The sequence below is a fragment of the Schistocerca americana genome, chromosome 2, assembly GCF_021461395.2.
Source record: "Schistocerca americana isolate TAMUIC-IGC-003095 chromosome 2, iqSchAmer2.1, whole genome shotgun sequence".
NCBI classification, from domain to species: domain Eukaryota; kingdom Metazoa; phylum Arthropoda; class Insecta; order Orthoptera; family Acrididae; genus Schistocerca; species Schistocerca americana.
Window position 1 is genome coordinate 175,590,940 of NC_060120.1, and position 24,252 is coordinate 175,615,191.

Here is a 24,252-nt window from a genome sequence, read left to right on the forward strand (position 1 = left end):
TCTTACAGTCTAGTTGGATATGAATAAGACAGCTAGTTGGAGATGGTGTTAAGATGTATGCAAGACCAATCTGCTTAACTCGGCACATCCTAATTCACTTTATCCCTAATGAACATCACTGTTTTGTAAAGAAGTTATTCAATAATGTAAAAAGCTAGTACTACACTGCTCATTCATTCATTTTCTGCTGCCCACTGTAAACAAACTGTACACACCTTATTTTATAATGTATGACAACACACACTATCAGTGACTTCAGCACCATAATAACAATGGATGATTATAGGACTGTGTGGTGTCTGTTCTTCTGGACACATCCAAAAGAACAGACACCATGCATTCACATAATTGATTAGCCTCATTGTTGTTGTTGTGGTCTTCAGTCCAGAGACTGGTTTGATGCAGCTCTCCATGCTACTCTATCCTGTGCAAGCATCTTCATCTCTCAGTGCCTACTGCAACCTACATCCTTCTGAATATGCTTAGTGTATACATCTCTTGGTCTCCCTCTATGATTTTTACCCTCTGTGCTGCCCTCCAATACTAAATTGGTGATCCCTTGATGCCTCAGAACATGTCCTACCAACTGATCCCTTCTTTTAGTCAAGTTGTGGCCCAAATTTCTCTTCTCCCCAATTCTATTCAGTACCTCCTCATTAGTTATGTGATCTACCCATCTAATCTTCAGCAGTCTTCTGTAGCACCACATTTTGAAACCTTCTATTCTCTTCTTATCCAAACTATTTATCATCCATGTTTCACTTCCATACGTGGCTACACTGCATACAAATACTTTCAGAAAAAACTTCCTGCCACATAAATCTATACTCGATGTTAACAAATTTCTCTTCTTCAGAAATGCTTTCCTTGCCATTGCTAGTCTACATTTTATATCCTCTTGACCATTATCAGTTATTTTGCTCCCCAAGTAGCAAAACTCATTGACTACTTTAAGTGTCTCATTCCCTAATCTAATACCCTCAGCATCACCCAACTTAATTCGACTACATTCCATTATCCTCATTTTGCTTTTGTTGATGTTCATCTTACATCCTCCTTTCAAGAGACTGTCCATTCCATTCAACTGCTCTTCCAAGTCCTTTGTTGGCTCTGACACAATTACAATGTCATTGGTGAACCTTAAAGTTTTTATTTCTTCTCCGTGGATTTTAATACCTATTCCGAATTTTTCTTTTGTTTCCTTCACTGCTTGCTCAATATACAGATTGAATAACATTGGGGATAGGCTACAACCCTGTCTCACTCCCTTCCCAACCACTGCTTCCCTTTCATGCCCCTCGACTCTTATATCTGCCATCTGGTTTCTGTACAAATTGTAAATAGCCTTTCTCTCCCTGTATTTTACCCCTGCCACTTTTAGAATTTGAAAGAGAGTATACCAGTCAATATTGTCAAAAGCTTTCTCTAAGTCTACAAATGCTGGAAATGTAGGTTTTCCTTTCCTTAATCTTTCTTCTAAGGTGAGTCATAAGGTCAGTATTGCCTCACGTGTTCCAATATTTCTACGGAATCCAAATTGATCTTCCCCGAGGTCGGCTTCTACCAGTTTTTCCATTCGTCTGTAAAGAATTTGCATTAGTATTTTGCAGCTGTGACTTATTAAACTGATAGCTCAGTAATTTTCACATCTGTCAACACCTGCTTTCTTTGGGATTGGCATTATTATATTCTTCTTGAAGTCTGAGGGTATTTCACCTGTCTCATACATCTTGCTCACCAGATGGTAGAGTTTTGTCAGGGCTGGCTCTCCCAAGGCTGTCAGTAGTTCTAACAGAATGTTGTCTACTCCCAGGGCCTTGTTTCGACTCAGGTCTTTCAGTGCTCTGTCAAACTCTTCACGCAGTATCATATCTTCCATTTCATCTTCATCTACATCGTCTTCCATTTCCATAATATTGTCCTCAAGTACATTGCCCTTGTACAGACCCTCTATATACTCCTTCCACCTTTCTGCTTTCCCTTCTTTGCTTGTATCTATCATACCCCTAGTGAGATATGCCTCTACATCCTTACATTTGTCCTCTAGCTATCCCTTCTTAGCCATTTTGCACTTCCTGTCGATCTCATTTTTGAAACGTTTGTATTCCTTTTTGCCTGCTTCATTTACTGCATTATTAAATTTTCTCCTTTCATCAATTAAATTCAATATTTCTTCTGTTACTCAAGGATTTCTACTAGCCCTTGGGTTGTTACCTACTTGATCCTCTGCTGCCTTCGCTATTTCATCCCTCACAGCTACCCATTCTTCTTCTACTGTATTTCTTTCCCCCATTCCTGTCAATTGTTCTCTTATACTCTCCCTGAAACTCTCTACAACCGCTGGTTCTGTCAGTTTATCCAGGTCTCATCTCCTTAAATTCCCATCTTTTTGCAGTTTCTTCAGTTTTAATCTACAGTTCATAACCAATAGATTGTGGTCAGGGTGCACATCTGCCCCTGTAAATGTCTTACAATTTAAAACCTGGTTCCTAAATCTCTGTCTCACCATTATAAAATCTATCTGAAACCTTCCAGTATCTCCAGGCCTCTTCCATGTATACAGCCTTCTTTCATGATTCTTGGATTCTTGAACCAAGTGTTAGGTATGATTATCATATTTACTCGAGTCTAAGCCGCACTTGAATCTAAGCCGCACCTCCAAAATGAGACTCGAAAGCAAGGAAAAAAAATTTTCCCGAATCTAAGCCGCATCTGTAATTTGAGACTCGAAATTCAAGGGGAGAGAAAAGTTTTAGACCGCACCTCCAAATCGAAACAAAGTTGGTCCACTGTAACATGAGACACAATTTAGGTCGAATGGATGAAGATACAGCTACAGTAGTTTGGTTCGAGTCATAAGCTTAACATTTAAGCTTTACCAAGTAGCCATTGCTATGGGTCAGGTGCTCCGTCTGTATTTATATGGGTACCCTTCCTTTTTCACGTGCTTCATCTGGTTTGAATCAATTGCATATTTTGCTTTGATCTGATAAGTGCCGTTCTCTTTGTTATAGGTGTTTACGTCACTCTAAGCTGAAAATGCATTATTGTACTGTGTCATGCATTGTTTGTCACATTCTGATAATGAGTGTTTATGACCTGTTGCTGCTCGCGGCATGGCTTGCTTTTGTGTGCGCTACTGCCACTTACAATTAAAAAAAGAGAGGAATTGTCTCATAAGCGAAGCAATGGCAAGAGACTGCTATTTGTTGTTACTTACACTGCTGCTTTCTTTGATAATGATCACCAAGAACCAAATAATAGATTGCATGATAGAAGATGTTCTGAAAGAAAGTTTAGCGAAATTTTTCTCCGTTTGAAAATATTTGCAGACACCTCTTTAGTACATTACATTCTGCACAGAAATTAAAGTCACCTTAGATTTAAAAATCGAATCAGTTACCATGCTTCTTTTCTGACTGTATCACTATACAGCATAAGAATAATACGAATACAAACATGACATGATACGTATATTCTTCCGCTGTTGCTGTTATCTCACTCTATAGTTCAATTCTTTTATCTTGGCGGCTCGCGCATGCCCGCCTAGACGCGGGAGATGGCTGCGTTGCCAGTTGCACACGACGCACGCGCCAATAGAAGCAGCGCCATAGTATAGCTAGTTTACAAGCTTACGTTTAGGGGGGAGCGTGCAGTTCATGAAGTAAAGCCACCACGACCGCATTAACCCTTCCGCTGCTACAAAGACGTGCTCCCTGCATTCCGCGCTGTGGGCGATTTTTTCACTGCACTGCTCGCCTGTGCAGACACAGTTTTCCGACTGCTTTGACACTCTTTATCATTCGATTCCACAAAAACTATTTGGCTCAAAAATTAGATTTTTACCTATCTTCTTGACTGATACCTTCCCCATAAATGACTTAATTTTGTTTCGATGTTCAATGCAGTTATTATGCAGCATTAAATATAGTAAACCATTGTACGAAATTTTGAAGAGTTTGTGGAGGTAAAGTCCATAGAGTATACTTTCCGGATGGTCGATTTTAGTTGCCACAATGTTGAGAATGAAATGTGGACAAGATACCTATATATTTCATTTAATTTAAGTACCACATAAGTGTCGTATGTAATATTGAGAAATATTTCACCTTTCGCGACTGTAACAAAAGTTTTACTTACACTGAGCACGTTTGGTTTTATTTTAAAGCACTTCAATCAATCAAAAGGAAGTAGACAAAATACATTAAACAAAACTGTGGACTTACAAAAACATTAGGACTTCAATATACCGTCTGTCAGTGAAGTGCTCAGAGCTATGTCAAATATTTTGTGTGTGGCACACACAAACAGCATTTATTTGCTAAAACACTGATGAGCCAACACAAACGTTGAATATTGTGCTACCGCAGCACAAAACTACGAAAGGTGACTTGGCAATGGAGGACACAAAATACAGTCCTCTTATGATGCTTCAAAAGAGAGAAACGCGTCTGGTCTAAATAAGTCGCTTATTGCAGTTGCAGAAGAGGGATATATTTCAATACCATTGGTAAAACTGCGACTGTGGAACAAAAACAAGAAATAGAACATGAATACCATTGTGTATGTACCATACCTTTCACCGATGGAAGTGCTTTAAAATAAAGCCAAACGCGCCCTGTGTAAATAAAACTTTTATTACAGTCGCGAAAGACGGAATATTTCTCAATATTACATATGACACCTATGTGGTACTTAAATTAAATGAGATATTGTTATACAGTAAATACTATATGAAATTTAGGTATCTTGTCCACATTTCATTCTCAACATTGTGGCAACTAAAATCGACCATACGGAAAGTATACGCTATGGACTTTTACTCTTCAAAATTTCGTGCAATGGTTTACTACATTTAATTCTGCACATCAAATCAAAATTAAGTCATTTATGGGGGGAAGGTATCAGTCAAGAAGACGTGTAAAAATCAAATTTTTTGGCCAAATAGTTTTTGTGAAATCGAATGATAAGTGTGGCAAAGCAGTGGGAACACCATGTGTCTGCACAGGCGAGAAGTGCAGTGATGACAAAATCGCTCACAGCGCGGAATGCGGGGAGCACGTGTCTGCAGCAGCGAAAAAGTTAATGAAGAGGCAAAGCACTAGAAATTTCATTCAAACGAATAAAATTCGTGAAGTAAGGCACTCCAGTATTGTTTTTAAATAAAGGAAATATTAAGCACCGCTCAAGGTTTGAACTCATAACCTTTCACTTGGCAGCCCAACACCTTAACCATTCCACTACCTCAGCCTGTCGAAAAGTGTACTCCATAAGGACTATAACACCTCATGCAACTACTTATAAACACTGTTGGTATGACTATGAATTACTCACGCTTCGTCGAAGTACAATAGGAAATAAACAATTACCACTGTTCTTTATTGCAAAAAAGCAGTTCGTGAGATTGAAACAAACACCTTTCCTTGCTATCGCCTGAATTAGGAGTCTTATTGCTTGTTTGGTTTAATTAATTGATAGAATATGAAGCAATTGGTATAAAGAATGCTTTTTCCAAACTTTCTATAAAAGAAAGTCTGATATCAAGACATTGCTTTTGTTCTATTACTTTATTTATGACTGAACGTTTCTAAAACTGAAGACATTCGTCCGTGCTCTGCACTGCAGTCGAGATCTGGCAACGTCGTTCTCTGTTCATTGGCTGACTGTGTCTTGTGACGTCAGATGCGCAGAACGAACCTAAACTCGGCCGCCAAGATATATGACGCGCACTTGTTTCGTAGTTTATTAGGCAGACAGGATTTAAATGAGATAGCAGCAAACATGAAAGAATACATGGCATAATTTTTACATTCTTGTACCTTTTCTTTTAATTTATTTACTGACACACAGGTTTTGGCACCAGTATTTATCTTTGTGCCTGCAAAGCATGCATGTGTAGCACTACATATATTTGATGGCAGAAGTTAGTTGTGGCAGCACCTACCAACATTTTTCAGAACTTCCATTTACTCTGCACTCGATTCTAAGCCGCAGGCAGTTTTTTGGATTACAAAAACTGGAAAAAAGTGTGACTTAGGTTCGAGTAAATATGGTAAGTTATGTTCTGTGCAAAATTCTACCAGGTGGCTTCCTCTTTCATTTCTTACCACCATTCCATATTCAACTACTACATTTCCTTCTCTTCCTTTTCCTACTATCGAATTCCAGTCACCCATGACTATTAAATTTTCGTCTCCCTTCACTATCTGAATAATTTCTTTTATCTCATCATACATTTCAACAATCTCTTTGTCATCTGCAGAGTTAGTTGGCATGGGCTTCATGCTTATCTTGGCCACAATGATACGTTTGCTATGCTGTTTGTAGTAGCTTACCTGCACTCTTATTTTATTATTCATTATTTAAGTTTCTCCAGCATTACCCCTATTTGATTTTGTATTTATAACCCTGTATTCACCTGACCAGAAGTCTTTTTCCTCCTGCCACCGAACTTCACTAACTCCCACTATATCTAACTTGAAGCTATCCATTTCTCTTTTTAAATTTTCTAACCTACCTGCCTGATTAAGGGATCTGATATTCCATGCTCGGATCCATAGAACGCCAGTTTTCTTTCTCCTGATAATGACTTCCTCCTGAATAGTCCCCACCTGTAGATCTGAATGGGGGACTATTTTACCTCTGGAATATTTTACCCAAGAGGATGCCATCACCATTTAACCATATAGTAAAGCTGCATGTCCTCGGGAAAAATTATGGCTGTAGTTTCCCCTTGCTTTCAGCTGTTCACAGTACCAGCACAGCAAAGCTGTTTTGGTTAGTGTTGCAAGGCCAGATCGGATCAATCATCCAGACTGTTGCCCCTGCAACTACTGAAAAGGCTGCTGCCTCTCTTCAGAAACCACACATTTGTCTGGCCTCTCAACAGACACCGCTCCGTTGTGGCTGCAACTATGGTACGGCCATCTGTATCGCTGAGGCATGCAAGCCTCCCCACCAACGGCAAGGTCCGTGGTTCATGGGGGGTTTAGCCTCAAGGGGCAATAAATCCACCACCTTCAGTGCAGATGCACAGTTACATCCAACCTTCTGTGGTAATCTTGAAGAAGTGAGGAAGGAGGACATGGATGTGAACTGCAGATAGGGTAAGAAGGAGATCCTGGGTTCAAATTCTGGTCCAGCATACATTTTCAATAGTTTTCCGCTGATTCTACATAAAGTCTCAATGCACCTTATAAAATAAATAAAATAAATAAAAAAAATGTTATTATTTTAAATATGTTAATTATTCTATCTGTATGATGGTGATTGTGATTGCAATTGTATTTGCTTATCTGGAACGTGGACGTTTAATTATTCGGTATCAGACGCTTGACAATGGCTTTCTCGTAAAGGCAATGTTACTCGTAGTTGACCGTGAAATAAAACTGAATAATCGGACTTCGTAATTAAATCGTTTCCAAAGACTGCTGCGGTAGGTGCGGACTCATAATCTAAATCTCAATATTACAATAATTTGCCAGCCATGCCAATACGTCGTACAGAGGTGATTGTCTATTAAACATAAAAAAGTTACACAGTTAGTTAAATCAGATATATTCAATGAATAAGCCTACAGTTCATAATCCTACTTACTTTTATAAATATAAATTCTTTACAGAATCGAGTGCCTAGTGTGGTTGCAACTCGCAGTATTCTTCTATAACATGAAATATGGCGGTGTGTCAGACAATAAAATAAAATACGTGCTTCTCGCAGCACTTCAACCAGAGCTCTCTCTTTCTTAAACAAAATATAAGAGTAACGTAATTGTGCTTTTGTTTTATCAGCGACACAGCGCTGCAGTTGTGTGCCATAGGCTTTATTTATTTGTCACTGATTATTTATTTAATTAATATTTCGCGTTTCCGAGGAAACTCACGCTCGGCATGCAAATGTGCCTTTATAACCTGACGTCAACGGTTCCTTACCTTTCCTTTTTTCTCTCTCCCCCTCCACGTTCAGTTTATATAATATGTATTATTGTTGCAGATTCCACATTCATTTAACTGATTCACCTCAATGGGCAGTGAATCCACTACCTTCAGTGTGGATGCACAGTTATGTCAGTCCTTCTGTGGGAATCACAAAGTAGTGAGGAAGGAGGACTTGGACTGGGACTGCAGGTAAGTGGTGCTAGGTGGGAAAGTGGGTCAGCTGAGGGGCTCATCGAGATAGTCCACACAATTGTGATAAAAATTGTGTCAGAGTGGCACAGTGATTAACACAGCCACCTAATAAGCAGAAGATCCTGGGTTTGAATCCAAGTCCTGCACATATTTTCAATCATCCCTGCTGATTCCACACAAATTTCTGATGCAGCTGGCATCAATGGTTCCTTCCATTTCATTTCTTCCCCCTCCACCTTCAATATACATAACAATGGACATTGTTTGGTTACCATTTAGTGTACCTCAAATCCTCATGTGCTTTCCTGGAAAGTTTAGTCATCATCCCTCTGTAATGAGTGAGATATTGAGCTCAGAAAGAGGTTAAGAATTTAGTGTTATACTTGTACATTGTATAACTTTGGGAGTAAGATTTTCCAGAATATAAAAGAAATAAAAAGAATATATAGCAGTATGAAGGTGTTATGTGAAATGACAGAGATGTGTTATTATTATTATTATTTACGTGTTACATTTTTATGAAACCCTTCTCCACATTATCTAAATAATCCTTCACTGTAAGAATGCATTGTTAAACAGGTACTTTTTAGCTGTCTTTTTAAAGCAAGATGTTTTCAATAATTTCCACAATGAAACTCTATCTTGAAATCTGGCAGATAAGCCAAAGAGATTCTGGTCATACCAGCGGCAAGACGCAATCAATACCTTCAATGAGTGATAACGACGGCGAAGTCACTGATGACAGTGCCACTAAAGCAGAGTTATGAAACATGATTTTCCAGAACTCCTTCACCAAACAAGACAAAGTAAATATTTCTGAGTTCCAATCAAGAACAACTGCCAAGATGAGAAAAATAGAAATAGATATCCTCGGCGTTGCAAAGCAGCTTAAATCACTTAATAAAAGTAAGGTTTCTGGTCCAGATTGTATACCAGTCAGGTTCCTCTCAGAGTATGCTGATACAATAGCTCCATATTTAGCAATTATATACAACTGCTCACTCACAGAAAGATCTGTACCTAAAGAATGGAAAATTGCTCAAGTCACACCAATACCCAAAAAGGGAAGTAGGAGTAATTCACTGAATTACAGGCTCATATCACTAACATTGATTTGCAGTAGGGTTTTGGAACATATACTGTATTTGAATATTATGAAGTACCTCGAACAAAATGATTTATTGACACATAGTCAGCAGAGATTCAGAAAATATTGTTCTTGCGAAACACAACTTGCTCTTTATACTCATGAAGTAACGAGTGCTATCGACAGGGGATGTCAAATTGATTCCATATTTTTAGATTTTCCACACAAGTGTCTTCTAACCAGACTGCCTGCCTATGGAATATTGCATCAGTTGTGCATCTGGATTCGTGATTTCCTGTCAGAAAGGTCACATTTTGTAGTAATAGACAGAAAGTCATCGAGTAAAACAGAAATAATATCTGGCATTCCCCAAGGAAGTGTTATAGGCCCTCTATTGTTCCTCATATATATTAACAACACAGGAGACAATCTCAGTAGCCATCTTGGATTGTTTGCAGATGATGCTGTCATTTACTGTCTTGTAAAGTCATCAGATGACCAAAACGAATTGTAAAATGATTTAGATAAGATATCTGTAGGGTGTGAAAAATGGCAGTTGACCCTGAATAAAGAAAAGTGTGAAGTTATTCACATGAGTACTAAAATAAATCCACTAAATATCGATTATACGATAAGTCACCCAAATCTGAAGGCTGTATATTCAACTAAATACTTAGGGATTACAATTACAAATACCCTAAATTGGAACGATCACATAGATAATGTTGTGGGCAGAACCAACCAAAGACTGCAATTCATTGGTAGAACACTTAGAAGATGCAACATGTCTTCTAAAGAGACTGCTTACACCACACTTGTGCACTCTATTCTGGAGTATTGCTGTGTGGTGTGGGATCCACATCAGACGGGACTGACGGATGACATCGAAAAAGTACAAAGAAGGGCAGCTCATTTTGTGTTATCATGAAATAGGGGAGATAGTGCCACAGATGTGATACGTGAATTGGAATGGCAATCATTAAAACAAAGGCATTTTTTGTTGTGACGGGATCTTCTCATGTAATTTCAGTCACCAGTTTTCTCCTCCAATTGTTAAAATATTCTGTTGGCACCCACCTACATGGGGAGAAATGATCATCATGATAAAATAAGATAAATCAGGGCTCGCACAGAAAAATTTAAGCGCTCGTTTTTCCTGCGCGTCGTTCGAGAGTGGAACGGTAGAGAGACAGCTTGAAGGTGGTTCGTTGAATCCTCTGCCAGGCACTTTATTGTAAATAGCAGAGTAATTATGTAGATGTAGATGTAGAAGTAAATAATCTCCTCAATCTCCATGGGCACTGTATTGAACAGTTTTATTACTTAGTAGAAAATACTGTTTTGATTTAATACTTATTCTTTCTTAGATGTTAGCCACTCTTTCTGTCAGCTTTGACTAACTGCCCTTGACCCACTAAAAAGGGAAACTGTGTTCACAGTATTGTAAGAATGATAGAAAATAAAAATTCAGAAGAAATTCCCAAAAATGTCATAGAAACACTAGAAAATTTAGATGTGTGGTTCCATCTAAATGACCTAAAACTAAATATTTCAAAAACACAGCTTATGGAGTTTAAGACCAAACAGTCTAAAATAAATTATATTCAAATTATGCATGAAGTCTGGAACTAAATAAAGCAGAATGTGTTAAATTGTGAGGAGTGCAGTTGGACAGAAATCTATCATGGTCATCATGTACAGACTATTTAAAAAATAAACAGAACTGCCTGGTATTTGCTACATCAATATTAGCCAATATCACAGCCATAGACATGGAAAAGGTAAGTGTACCATAGCTACTTTGAGGCAATACTGAGATACGGCGTTGTCTTTTGGGGAAATGCTAGCAATTTTGACAAGAATATTAACTTTACAGAAAATATTATTAGGAATATGTATAGTGCAAAACCAAGAGAATTTTGTCAGCCACTATTAAGAGACTAAAACATACTGAGTAGTCTATTACTGTATGAATATGAAATAATGCTTTTTAACAAATAATAACCCAGAACTGTTTGCTCCAAATAACTTCCAGCACACCTATGAAACTAGAAACAAAGAAAGTTTCATGCTTCCTACACATAGACTCAATATTTTCATGCAGACCCCACAATATATGGGGAGGGAAATATGCAATAGGTTAAAAAAGACAATTTTCAAAAGATTGAAATTGATTCAGTAAAAAGAAAATTATATATCACTCTAGTACAAAAATGCTATTACTCTACTGATGAATTTTTTAGTGATGATCTGACCATTTGAGCAGGATAAAAATTAATAGTACATATATTCAGATATTTTATAGTTCTAGTAAATGTTGTATTCCATGTACAGCCTATTATAGATATAAGCTTGGAGAGTCTCCCGTACAATAAATCAACGATTTGACATGTATGGTACGAGACAATAAAATTCTGGTTCTGATTCTAAGAGGGGATTAAATTCCTCATCTACTTTGTTCCATTTGGTAACTTCTTCCTATTGTTTATCTAACATATTATATCTGAATAGTAGAACCAAATGTGGTTACTTCCTGCTTTTTACCATTTATGTCTCTGAACAAAGTCTAGGTATGTCCTTTGGGGATCCTTGTTAATAACCTCATTCTCTGTTTCACTTCACTGATCCTAATATAACTCATAGTTGCAGGCCTCATAATATATTTTTGGTTCCTGTAATTTTTAACAACATTCACATTTTTGTCCTATCATATAATTTTATGTTATTTGTTCTTCTAGTAGAGAAACAAAAAATGAAGGATGAAAAAGAGGCTATTAGTCCACCACAGATGAACAGTTGCTTGTCCCCCTTAATTATTTGTCTGTCATTTCCAGTCTGGAATTTCTGTTGTTGTTATCTCTCAGTTGACCTGGAGATGTCCTAACAACTTTTTATTTCCTTTCTTACTCTGAAACTGTAACATAATTTTGTTTATATTTCTTTGTTTTATTTTCTTGTGTATTTTTTCATTGTGCTTGATTATGCTTCAGGTTATTATTTGTATGATATTGAAATCAGAGACTGAAAACCCCTTTGTTTTGTTATTTACACTATTGTTGTGTAAGTGTGTATGACTGAGGGGATAGGGAAAATAATTGATTGTAATTGTGTAAAAGGAAACTTGAGGAATGTAACTTGAAGCTGTGTATGAGAACACAAAGAATCTCTCACACATTGGTTGGATTGAATTCCATATTTTACCTCTTTATTAATACCTGATGAATATGTGGCATCCTAAAGTGTTGATCTGCAAAGAGGTATTTCCATGTTGCAAAAGATGGATGTTGATGGTTGCTGCTGCTAGCAAAATCTTTCTTAACATATGAAAAAAGTGCACATTTTGTTTGCAGTTTGCTACTAAAGGATGATGCATGAGCTTGCACCTGTTTACACAGGCACAGCTGTGTGAACAATGAGCATTTAATTAAGTGCAGATGTTCAAACAGATGGAAAAAGGTGTGTCTTTGCACTTCTATGATACTTATTTGTCTCACACTTGGTACGTCTCTCTATAAGAGACATCAGATCACAGCAAGACATGCAGAACTCCAAGATGATCACTGCAACTTTGGTTCTTCTCACTGCAGTGGCCACTACTGCCTTTGATATTTTGCCAAAGGAGTTGGGGAACTTCTATTTGGGCCAAGCTGCTTTTCTTGAGGTTTTCCAGTCTGAGCAGGCAACAGAGAACTATGCTGACCAGTTCACCCTGTATATCTCCAACTTCAACCCTCTTTCTCTTGCACAGGTAAACTCCAAAACATTGCTTTATTACTAAGTTCTGACTGTGTCAGTTTATACAGGATAGAAAGTAATTACTTTAACTGATAACAATCTTATAATGAGTACAGTGTTAGAAAGTAATTACTTTAATTGATAACAATCTTACAATGAGTACAGTTTTGCAGTATTATATGTGCTGCAATGATGTAACAAGTGCATTAAGGAAGAACACACAATGTGTTTCCTTCCTAACTTTCCATTAAAAGAATTTCACACAACTGAAATTTAAAAAGGGACATTCTTAAATTTTGCTGTTTTCACGGTGATTAAATGAGAGTCTTGATAACATTTTTCATTTTACTGAAAACTTAGTTGCCTTGCAAAAATGTAGTGCTTTCAGTACAATCAGGGCTCCTGTAACATTAATAAACCTTGTGGCAGTCAAATAGCTAACATCTTTTTTCTTCACGTTCAGCACACACCAACATGCATACTCCACAAACCACCATAAGGTACACAGCAGTGGCTATCTTGTACCACAGCTACTCATTCCTTTTCTTGTTCTACATGTAAATGAAGTGAGTGAAAAATGACTGTTAGTGTGCCTCTGTATGAACCATAATTTCTCTTATCTTGTCTTCACAGTCCTTACACTGAGCTGCATGTTGGTAACTGTGGAATCATTCTATAGCCATTCACAGAAGCCAGTTCTCTTAACTTTCACTGTAGTGTTTTGTGAAAAGAAAGTTGTCTAGCCTCCATGGCTTCCCATATGAGTTCGTGGACCAATTCCATATACACATATGCTGAGCAAACATAATAGTAACAAAATTTAGCAGCATGCCTCTGTATTGTTTTGATGTCTCCATTTTGTCCAAACATGTAAGCAATATGCAAGAATGGGTTGCACAAGTGTTCTATATGTGGTCTCCATTATAGATGAGCTACAGTTTCCTAGAATTCTCACAGTAATTCAAACCACTGACCTTACTTGCTCATTCAGTGTCATATTTTGCAGAGTTATCCTCAGATATTTAATCAGTGTGGCTGTGTCATGTAGCATACTGCTAATACTTCATTCAAACTCTTGGGTCCCTTACTGTTCATGTTGTATATTAATGGCCTCATAGACAATATTAATAGCAACTTCAGACTTTTTGCAGATGATGCAGTTATCTGCAATGAAGAACAGTCTGAATGAAGCAGTTCAATATTCAGTCAGATCTTGATAGGATTTCAAAATGGTGCACTGAGAGACAACATGCTTTAAATGTTCAAATGTAAAATTATGTACTTCACAAAATGAAAATCTTAGTATCCTATGAATATAATATCATTGAGTCACATCTGGAATCTGTAAGCGAATACAAATACTTGGGTGTAACTCTTAGCAGGGACGTGAAGTGGAATGATCAGATAGACTCAGCTGTGGGTAAAGTATACAGCAGACTTTGGTTTATTGATAGAATGCTGGAGAAACATAATCAGTCTACAATTTCAAGAACTGGCTTTAAATACTTGCTGTAGGAATACACTATAACCCCTAATGTATCAGTCCCAGAGGGATCATGAGGATAAGATTATATTAATTACAGCATGCATAGTGGCATTTGAACAATCATTTCTCCCACAGTTCATATGTGAATGCAACAGGAAAAAGCCCTAATAACTGGTACAGTGGGATGTTCCCTTTGCCATGCACTTCACAGTGGTTTGCAGAGTATAGCTGTATATGTAGACGTAGATTTAGAACAAGCTGACATCCATCACATAAATCAGAAATTATGTATAACTTATCCTGTATCCTACTACATTCATTTAAGAACAACATCTTCCCTCTAAACTACAGCATCATCAGAAAAAAATCAAAGGCAACTACTCACCCTATCCTTCGGACTGTTTATGTATATAGAGAACATGAGCTGAACTATGACACTTCCCAGGGACACTCCTGATGAAACCTATATCTTTTATGAGCACTTGCTATCCAGAACTATGTACCACTTATGTATCTGAGAACCTATTCACTATGATCAGACTTTCATTATCAGTCTACTGTGGGGCATTGTGTCAAATGCTATTCAGAAATCTAGGAATATGGAATATGCAGTTCACAGGATATTGTGTGAGAAAATAGCAAGCTGAGTTTTGTACGAATGATGCTTTCTAAATTCATGCTGATTTGTAGGCAGACAGTTTTCATTTGTGGACAGACAATTATCTGTCTCAAGGAAATTCATTATGTGCAAACTCAGAATCTGCTTTAAGAATTCTGCAGCAAACTGATATTAAGGACATTGGTTTGTAATTTTGTGGGTCTGTTCATTTACCCTGCTTGTATAAGTAAGTCAACTGTGTTTTTTTCCCATTTGCTTGGGACTTTGTGCTGGGCAGGAGATTTGTGATAAATCCATGCTAAGTAAGGGGTCAGTGCCGAAGCATACTCTCTGTAAAACTGAACTGAGATTTCATCTGGACCTGGAAACTTATTTGTTTTCAACTCTTTTAGTTGCATCTCAATTCCAGGATGCGTATATCTATGTCCTACATATGAGAGTCTGTACAATGGTCTGTATGATCCTCCTGCATGAATGAGCTTTTAAATGCAAAATTTAAAACATCAGCTTTCCTTATGCTGTCTTCTACTACCACATCAGATTGGCCACTGAGTGACTGAGTAGATCAAAGTTCTTCTTTTGAAATATCTTGGAATATGTTTGAAGGTCCTCGAATTTCTTACTTTTATAAAGTAAAACTGAAACTGAAAACTCACCTGTAATATGAAATGAGTACATGCTACTTTAGTATCAGTATGCCTTTGGGATACATTTTTCAAAGTAGCTGTATCCAAATAGTAATGAAATATCCTTTTAAGCATCAAAAAATTTTTTGCTGAATCCCTTTATACTTCCTCACATATATATTATGAACCAAGTAATCCAGTTCCTGAGTCATGGTTCACAGTGCCTATCTAACCGCTTCCAGGGGCAACAGCTTTTTCCAATATTTCAAGTTATTTTAGGCCAAATTAAGAAATTTGAAATTCTCTCATAACCTAGTCATTAAGACATACATTCTTAGGTTAAATATTTAATGCAATAAGACAAGTATTAAAGTTAGAAAATGTGTATATATCTTGAGGCAGTGTAATTTATGGTGTGCAAATTACTCCAATTATATTCAGTATTTGAGAAAGAGGCACTTAGTGACTTCCAGCAAACTTTAAACATAATTTCAAACTTTTTCTAAACTTTTTCTTGCTTGCATGCTTAACATAAAACTTTTAACAAATTAACTCATTTGTAAGGTAATCATTTCAAACTGTTTTACGCATGTGATCTGGTATAACATATTTTGAGAAGGTCTACATTGACGTACATACTCCACAAGCTTGCAATGGTGGGTGGCAGAGGGTAACTTGTACTGCTACAAATCATTCTCTTTCCTGTTCCACTCACAAATGGATCAAGGGAAAAATGACTGTCCAAATGTGTCCATATGAGCTCTTAATTTATCTTGTCTTCACAGCCCTTATGCAAGATGTACATTGGAGGCAGTAGAATCATTTTGCATTCAGCTGCAAATACTGGGTCTCTAAACTTTCTCAGTAATTTTGTGAAAATAGTATTGTCTTCCATCCAGGAATTCTAATTTGAGTTCCTGAAGCATCTCCATAGTGTTTTTATGTCGACCGAACCTATCAGTTGCAAATCTAGCAACACCTCTGATTTCCTTCAATGTCTTCCTTCAACCTGATCTGTGAGGATCCAAAACACTTGAACAGTACTCAAGAGTGGGTCACACAAGTATTCTTTACAGGTGAGAATTCTCCCAATAAACCAAAGTTTACCTTCCCTACTACCACCCTTACATGTTCATAATATTTCATATTGCTTTGCTATGTTACATCTATATATTTAATCAACACTGTAGCAAGCTGCACTCCACTATACTATTTTTAAACATTAAAGTATTGTTTTTCCTACTCACTTGCATTAGCTTAATATTTTTATACATTTTGAGCACTCTGTTATTCATCATACCAAATAGAAATTGTGTCTAAGTCATCCTGTATCCTCCCACAGTCATTCAATGATGACCTTTTTCATACACTACAATGTAATCAGCAAATGGTTGCAGACTGCTGATTACCCTATATCCACCAGGTTGCTTATGCGTATAGAGAACAATATTGGTCCTATCACACTTCCTTTTGGGGCACTCTTAATGACACAACTTCCCTGATGAACATTCATCACCCATGACAACATACTGGTTCTTTTATTTAAGAAGTCTTTGAGCCACTCACAAATCTGAGAATCTATTCTGTATGCTCAGACCTTCATTAACAGTCTCCTGTGGAGCACTGTATTAAAATCTTTCTCAAAATCTAGGAGTATGGGATCATACTGGATCTTTACGTATCCATTCTGACATGACTGGAATCTGCTTTTAATGCCAATGGTTTCCTAAACCATATTATTCATGATAATGTGTTGTGTGTTTTGGCGCTTCCATATTTTTGTCCAACTCCTATACTTTTATCATACTTTTATAACTGTTTGTGTGCAGCTGCTGATTATCACTCTTTTGCTCACTTTAGATTCCAGTTACACAATTTCCACATCACTGATAAATCTCCCATACAAAAATAATGATGATTTGTTATCAGTTGCAAATATTACATTATTTGTGCAACACATCTTTCCATATACCAAAAATATCACACTTTAAATGTTCCTTTGTACATAGGAATTGCTTTGGTAGCTCACTTTTACTTTTGAGTTTACCTGAAGCTTGCTCATCAACCTTACTATTGATCTGCTACACAGTTCCTACATCTACAGCTACAGACATACTCTTTTAAACACTGTGAAATGCATGTTGAGGGCACCTCTCATTTTACCAGTTAAGAGGGCTTCCTTCCTGTTCCATTTACATATTTAGTGCAGGAAGAATGATTGCTTCGTTGCCTTTGTATGTGCAGTAGTTAGTGACATTCTTGTCTTCATGATCCCTATGGGAGCAATTTATGGGGGATCAGAGTATAATCCTAGATCCACCACTCAGTACAGATTCTTTAAACTTTTTAAATTGCTTTAAACTTTTTAAATTGCTACTAACAGGATAGTTGGTGTCTATCTTCAAATGTACATCATATTATATTCCAATTTTTTTTCTACCAATGTAGGTAACTTCCTATAATAAAGTATTAAAGCTGCAACAAACATAGTAGCTACATTTAATTGATTTTCTGTGAACTTCATATTTATTTCAGCAGTTAATCATAAATTGATGACACAATATTTAACAAACTGTATCAATTCTAAAATAAAAAATGATGGAAACATGATTTCATGACAGATTCATTGCCTCTAACTATTTCAAGAACTGTATTATTTCTTTGTAAAGAAACACTGAGAGAAATGTTAAATATCAATGAAGAAATTCTGTTTATCAGTTTTTGTTAATGTGTAAATTCATATTTGCTGTAATCCACTTAACTGTGATTTTGTTTCAGCCAAGTTTGCTTTTTTAATTTACAGAAAGATTATATTTACTACATCAAGTCTCCTGGGAGTCAGTTAAATGATGTCAACAACTGGGTGCCAACAAAGATAGATCAAGAAAACTATTGGCCAAATGATCTCTATTTTATGAGCAGTGAGTACCACTTCAAGTAGTATTAATTCAAGATTACCAAATTTACTCAACTTTTCTGGTCCATTAATGATGCAAAGGTATTACATATTATTTTCTAACTACAATACATATCATTTTCCTCACCTGCAGTAATGTTGAACTTTAACTCTGTATAAATTACCAATGCATAAATATGGTAAGGAAAGCTCTGGCAGAATTTGGATAATTCAGGAGTGAAGGAGATAACTCACCTAACAGTGGAAGCATTGAGATGTCAACAGCAACAGCAATAAAAGCTTTTCTAGCCTTCGGATGAATCCTTTGATGAACAACTGAAATTTGACTGTCTATCATCATGCCTGGAATTAGGGACATTCTACCCATAATCCAGCCCAATCCTCCTAAAATGATATTCTGTCACACACTCAACCCACACAAAACCCTTGTCCATATCTATGTCACTGCTACTCCCAAATCTCTGCCACAGGATGAAAGACGTAGGTGCAGGATGTGCCCGATTCACCCACCCAATACATTCTACTCTACTAATGTCAGTGATTAACTTACAAATGAATTAATGTGTTAAATATTTGATGTCAAATATGTAAAACCTGGTTTAAGAAAAGTTAGTTTCTCACACATCTCAATGTTTATGACATCATATCTTCTAAGCTATATGTCAAATAATAATATAAATTTTGATGATAATTCAGTGGAATATGTGGACACTGTCTGTAAAAAATGTTGCAAATGATGTCAATAATAAAGAAGTAATAAATCAAAATGGCATGCATGATGCTGAAGTTTCACTGCATGAATAGTGAAAATGTTGTAAAGAATCAACATTCTTCTTTTATTACTTTGTGGGGGGTGTCAATGAGAATTTTTTTAAGGTTTGAAATTACGTGCAATGTTTGTTGGAAACTATGATACTGTTAAGCAGAAATTACAGCTGAACTAGTGAAAAGATTTTTTTTTTTATTTTACTAATGACAGTATCGGCGTTGTGGGGCGGCGGATGTATAAGTTTGTAAAAAGTAATTAATCTATTGCTGGATATATGCTTGCGTGTTGAATCAGTTTCTAGCTTTTAGAATGTTGTTATTGCTGTCTTTTGCTGTTCTCAACACTGGCTCTCTATTTACTCCGTGACCCCCAGAAAGTGATTTAATAAAACTTGGAGCCAGTAAATAGATATCCTGGTGCCCACTTTACCTGAGAATGTTCTTATAGCTGCAGCTTATAGCTCTGAGGAATTAGGAGATTGTCCGGGATTTCTAATCAAAAACGGTTTTCCAAAATAGTTGAGTATATTCTGAAATTCACTGATAAACAACACAAGTATCCCTACAACCTAACTAACAGAACAGTTCAGAGTCTAATGCGCTGATGCAACTATAAATGTCCGAATCAAATGTTAAAAAGAATGCTCGCCAAAATTTGATGAAAATATTTCATCAAACGCCACGCTAAATATTTGGTAGAATGTCTGTCCCGCGACGGCACGTGAAAATACGACGGTACGCAAACTGAAGCTAGATAATGAAAATCATCCCAGAATTAACACTTCACATAAAATGTTTTAATGGTTCCGCGTATCTCTAGTAACTTAATACGGCACCCGAGGCTGTTTGTAGCAGATACACTGATGCGACGCGACTACCGACACAGATGGCGTGTCATTCGGCGTCTGGAGAGAACTGGGGCCTTGCTTCCTCGCGCAGTGTTCTTATATATAAAGCCGCGGTGCGGACGGCTGAGGGAACGCCTGATTAAATCCGCTCTCCCGACTAGCCGCTGGGCTAGTAACGCACCACTTCAAGTTACATAATAATTTATAGCTTCTTTGGCTGATGGCCGAAGAATCTCTTAATTTAAACGTGCATTCAGCACGCAGGTAAGTATTGATAATAAAATTTTGACGTGGCTAAGTTAAATACTTTGGGCGAGAGAATTAATCTAATTACCCTGCACGCAGCAGATGAGCTCTGAACCGTCCCTTTTGAGATCCGCTATCGCTATAATTTTATAGGTATTAAAAAGAAACTTTACACATTTTCATAATCATAGCGGACCTCCAACCTATTTAAATCTAAACATCCTAGCCTTATTTATTAGCCTACTTAATCTATCTTGCTTCCTTCAGTTTTGAGATGAAAACCACAAAATCATAAATTTCCACTAAAATCTTAATATGTGAAATCCAAAGTACTGTTTTTATTAAATCATTATGAAAGATGAATCTAAATATAAATTTTGAAGTCTCTAGCTCTTTTCTGTTGCGCCAATGATTTTTCCAGAAAAACGTCCAAATCTCGGAAATGGCTGAAGTTATCGAACTGATATTTAACACACATTAATTTAATATTATTTCTGACATGCTAGAAAAGTTTTAGTTCATTTGCTTGATTTTTAAGGTATTGCGCAACATTTATGACGTCAGAGCTAGTTACAGCAGACTGGCTGGCACACAATGGAAACTGATGTGAATTTACTACAGCGTGAGTAGGCTGCTTCCCTACAGCGTGTTTTGCAGGTAATTTCCAGCCCTCTTCAAAATCCAGTTTTTATTCGACACTTGCAGATGGAATATACCTGAGGGCCAATAAGTGTGTAACATATGAATCTCCTACTGTATTCCCTGGATGAATGGATTTATGGTGCAGAATTTTAGAGAGTTTTTAAAAAAGTTATGAGATATATACTTAATCTTTTACTGACCTTGTCTGCCACATCTTCTACATCAACATCTGCGTCTACATAGATACACCACAAGCCACCACATGATGCAGAGCAGGAGCTTCCTTTATCACATCAAAATAAGCAGCTGGTGAACAGAGCACCCTGTTTCTCTTTCTTCATTCACTCTGGAGGAATGAACACTATCACATTTCATTTGGGGGTGTCCTTTAAGTAAATATTTTTGAATGATTGTCATACCACTTGCTGTACTGTAATTTTGCAACACGTTTAACAGAAATATATTTTGATTTGGTTCAGATATTGAAGAGCACATTCTCTTGGTCTTTGATTTGCAACAGAATTTTGAGAAGCATTATGGACCCTTTCAGTTTGTTTTCCTTTTTTGTTATACACAGTACTTTTATCTTCTTTGCCTTTCTTCTAAAAATTTTTGCTTCATTTCTTTTCCACACAGAAGGATCTGCTTCACCTTTCTTAGCACACTTTATTGTCATTTCATGCCCTTTATTCATAAGTTCTGGCTCCACAGCATTATTCAGAGTGTTAACTTGTTGAGTTTGGCTTTTTCTTTGACTCTCATTATCTAATAACACTTAAATTTCAACAGCGGCAGTAGTTTATGAATTGTCATTTTTTTCTATTTTCCAGTATCTTGCTTCTTAATTCTTTTTTGGACATATTGGTACCAATATTCATCCTCTGTTTTCTTATGTGAGCCTTCAGATTCCTTTGATGTAATGAGCTCATAATTTTATGTCCTTTGCCTTTACATATGTCTGCTTGTGTCTATATATGTGTAGATGGATATGTGTGTGTGTGCGCGAGTGTATACCTGTCCTTTTTTTCCTCTTAAGGTAAGTCTTTCCACTCCCGGGATTGGAATGACTCCTTACCCTCTCCCTAAAACCCACATCCTTTCGTCTTTCCCTCACCTTCCCTCTTTCCTGATGAAGCAACCGTGGGTTGCAAAAGCTTGAATTTTGTGTGTGTGTTTGTGTTTGTTTCTGTGTCTAAATAATTATTACACACACCCAACAATTAAAGAAGCATGGTATGTCCTACTGAATTAGAATGTTTCGTACCCATAAGATTTCAATGTTATAAGATATGAGGTTTTGATACTTTTCTACGGAAGAGCTAAGCAAACATGTATTAAGATATGAGGTGTGGCTGTAAAATAATGAGACTATTGCTGTAAAGCATTTTATTTCAAAAACATACACATTGAGTTATTGTCACCCTCAATATATTCTGCTTCTCTTTCCATGCAATGCTCTATGCAGATTTTACATTTATGGAAACAGTGTTGGAAGTCTTTTTGTGTGAGCTCCTTGATGATGTGTGCCACTTTTTCTTTCACTATTTCAATCAATTGAAATCTTCTATATCAAATTTAACATTGGGAATAAATAAGAATCACATGGTGCTAGATCAGGAAAATAAGATGGGTTGTCTAGTATTGGGCTGCTGTACTTTGCCAGAAACATCTTAACAGACAGTACAGTATGAGCTGGTGCGTTATCTTTATGGAGAACCCATGACTTGTTCTTTCATGATACGGTTTGGTATTTTTCTTATTTTTTCATGGAGTTGAGCAAGAACCTCAAGGTTGTAATGCTGATTAACAGTTTGATCTTCAGGAACCCAGTGAAGGTAAATAGTTCCATGAATGTCGGGGGGGGGGGGGGGGTGGGGTGGGGAGGGAGCGGGGGAGGGGGGGGGGGGGGAACAGTCATCATCGCTTTGAATCTCGATTTGCCGATTTGCTCATTTGAATTTCTTTCATGCTCATTGAAGTTGGACCCTTCCAATGCATGGATAGGGATTTAGTTTCTTGATCATAAGTGAAGAACAAAGATTCATCACATATTATCACACTTTCCAAGAAACAATGATCATTTTCAAGGTACTCAAAGTGTGCAAGCATTTTCACAAGCTTGTTTTCGTTCACTCATAAGGCTTTTCAGCACCAGTCTGGCCATGCCTTGTATGGGGCTTTCAACACTGTAGGAAAAGACAGGTTGCTACTTTACCATAAAGAAGACACATCAAGTTGAAGACCGTCACATTTAAGAGACACTTACATATAGCTTTTGGCCACAGCCTTCATCTGTAAAAGAGACACACACACCATTCACAAGTATAAGTAAGCAGACCTCATGCACACACAACCGCCATCTCCAGTATCTTGGGACAGCCTGATGGGTAGCAATCTGTCTTTTCCTACATTCTTGATATTCCTACCTGGAGTTTTCATTGTTGCATGGGACTTTTCACCCTATGTGGGACACATTTTCTAAAATGTAGAAACAAGTAAGTAAAATCTGACAATTTTTGAATTATGAGCTATTGCTATCTTAATGATGAGATGGTTGTAGCATTTTGATTTTTGTCCAATATTTCTAGGGCTTTCTGTAGAAAATCATAGATGGCACTAGTTGTAGATTTATTTTTTCTGAAAACATTCTGGGTACTAGTGAGGACTTTGTTTTAGTCAAAAAACTTTATTAACATGTTATAGATTACTATTCCACTACCTGTGGTCAGTGGTGAAAACAATATCTAGAAACATAAGACACAAAGAGAAAATTTATTTCAGAATGTCGATTTACTCGACTTCGTCTCTGTTTCTTCCAAATATGAATCAACTGACATAGTACCCTCCAATATTTCTTGGTGAAAATGAAACAAATAAATGTAAGATCTACAAATAATAGGAAAATTTATCCTAATATTAAACATTTTAGCCTATTATATCTACACTGTGTTCTTTTCAATGTACTACAGGTTCTATAGCGGGTCGTGAGGGAATAATTTGGACATCAGGTTTTCTTGTACCCACCAAAACGAAAGGTTGTTTGAACATCTACTTCACTGATCAAGAGCCATTTGATGGACCATATAATATTGCTTCATTAGATGTAAGTTGAATGTACTATTATTATTATCAAAATATTACAAACATTG

General features: G+C 36.8%; 1 protein-coding gene across 2 annotated transcripts in view; it reads left to right on the top strand.

Moving 5' to 3' along the window:
• The first annotated feature begins 12,724 nt into the window (after positions 1 to 12,724).
• Positions 12,725 to 24,252, top strand: part of LOC124596225 — a 45,247-nt gene continuing 33,719 nt past the window's right edge. Inside the window, exons 1-3 of one of the 2 annotated variants that reach the window (XM_047135281.1) lie at positions 12,725 to 12,964; positions 18,486 to 18,603; positions 24,073 to 24,206. In XM_047135281.1, the coding sequence (XP_046991237.1) occupies positions 12,755 to 12,964; positions 18,486 to 18,603; positions 24,073 to 24,206 (462 nt within the window). In that variant the 5' untranslated portion in view covers positions 12,725 to 12,754. Of the gene's footprint in view, positions 12,965 to 18,460; positions 18,604 to 24,072; positions 24,207 to 24,252 lie in introns of both variants that reach the window. The other variant, XM_047135282.1, reaches the window with a different exon arrangement.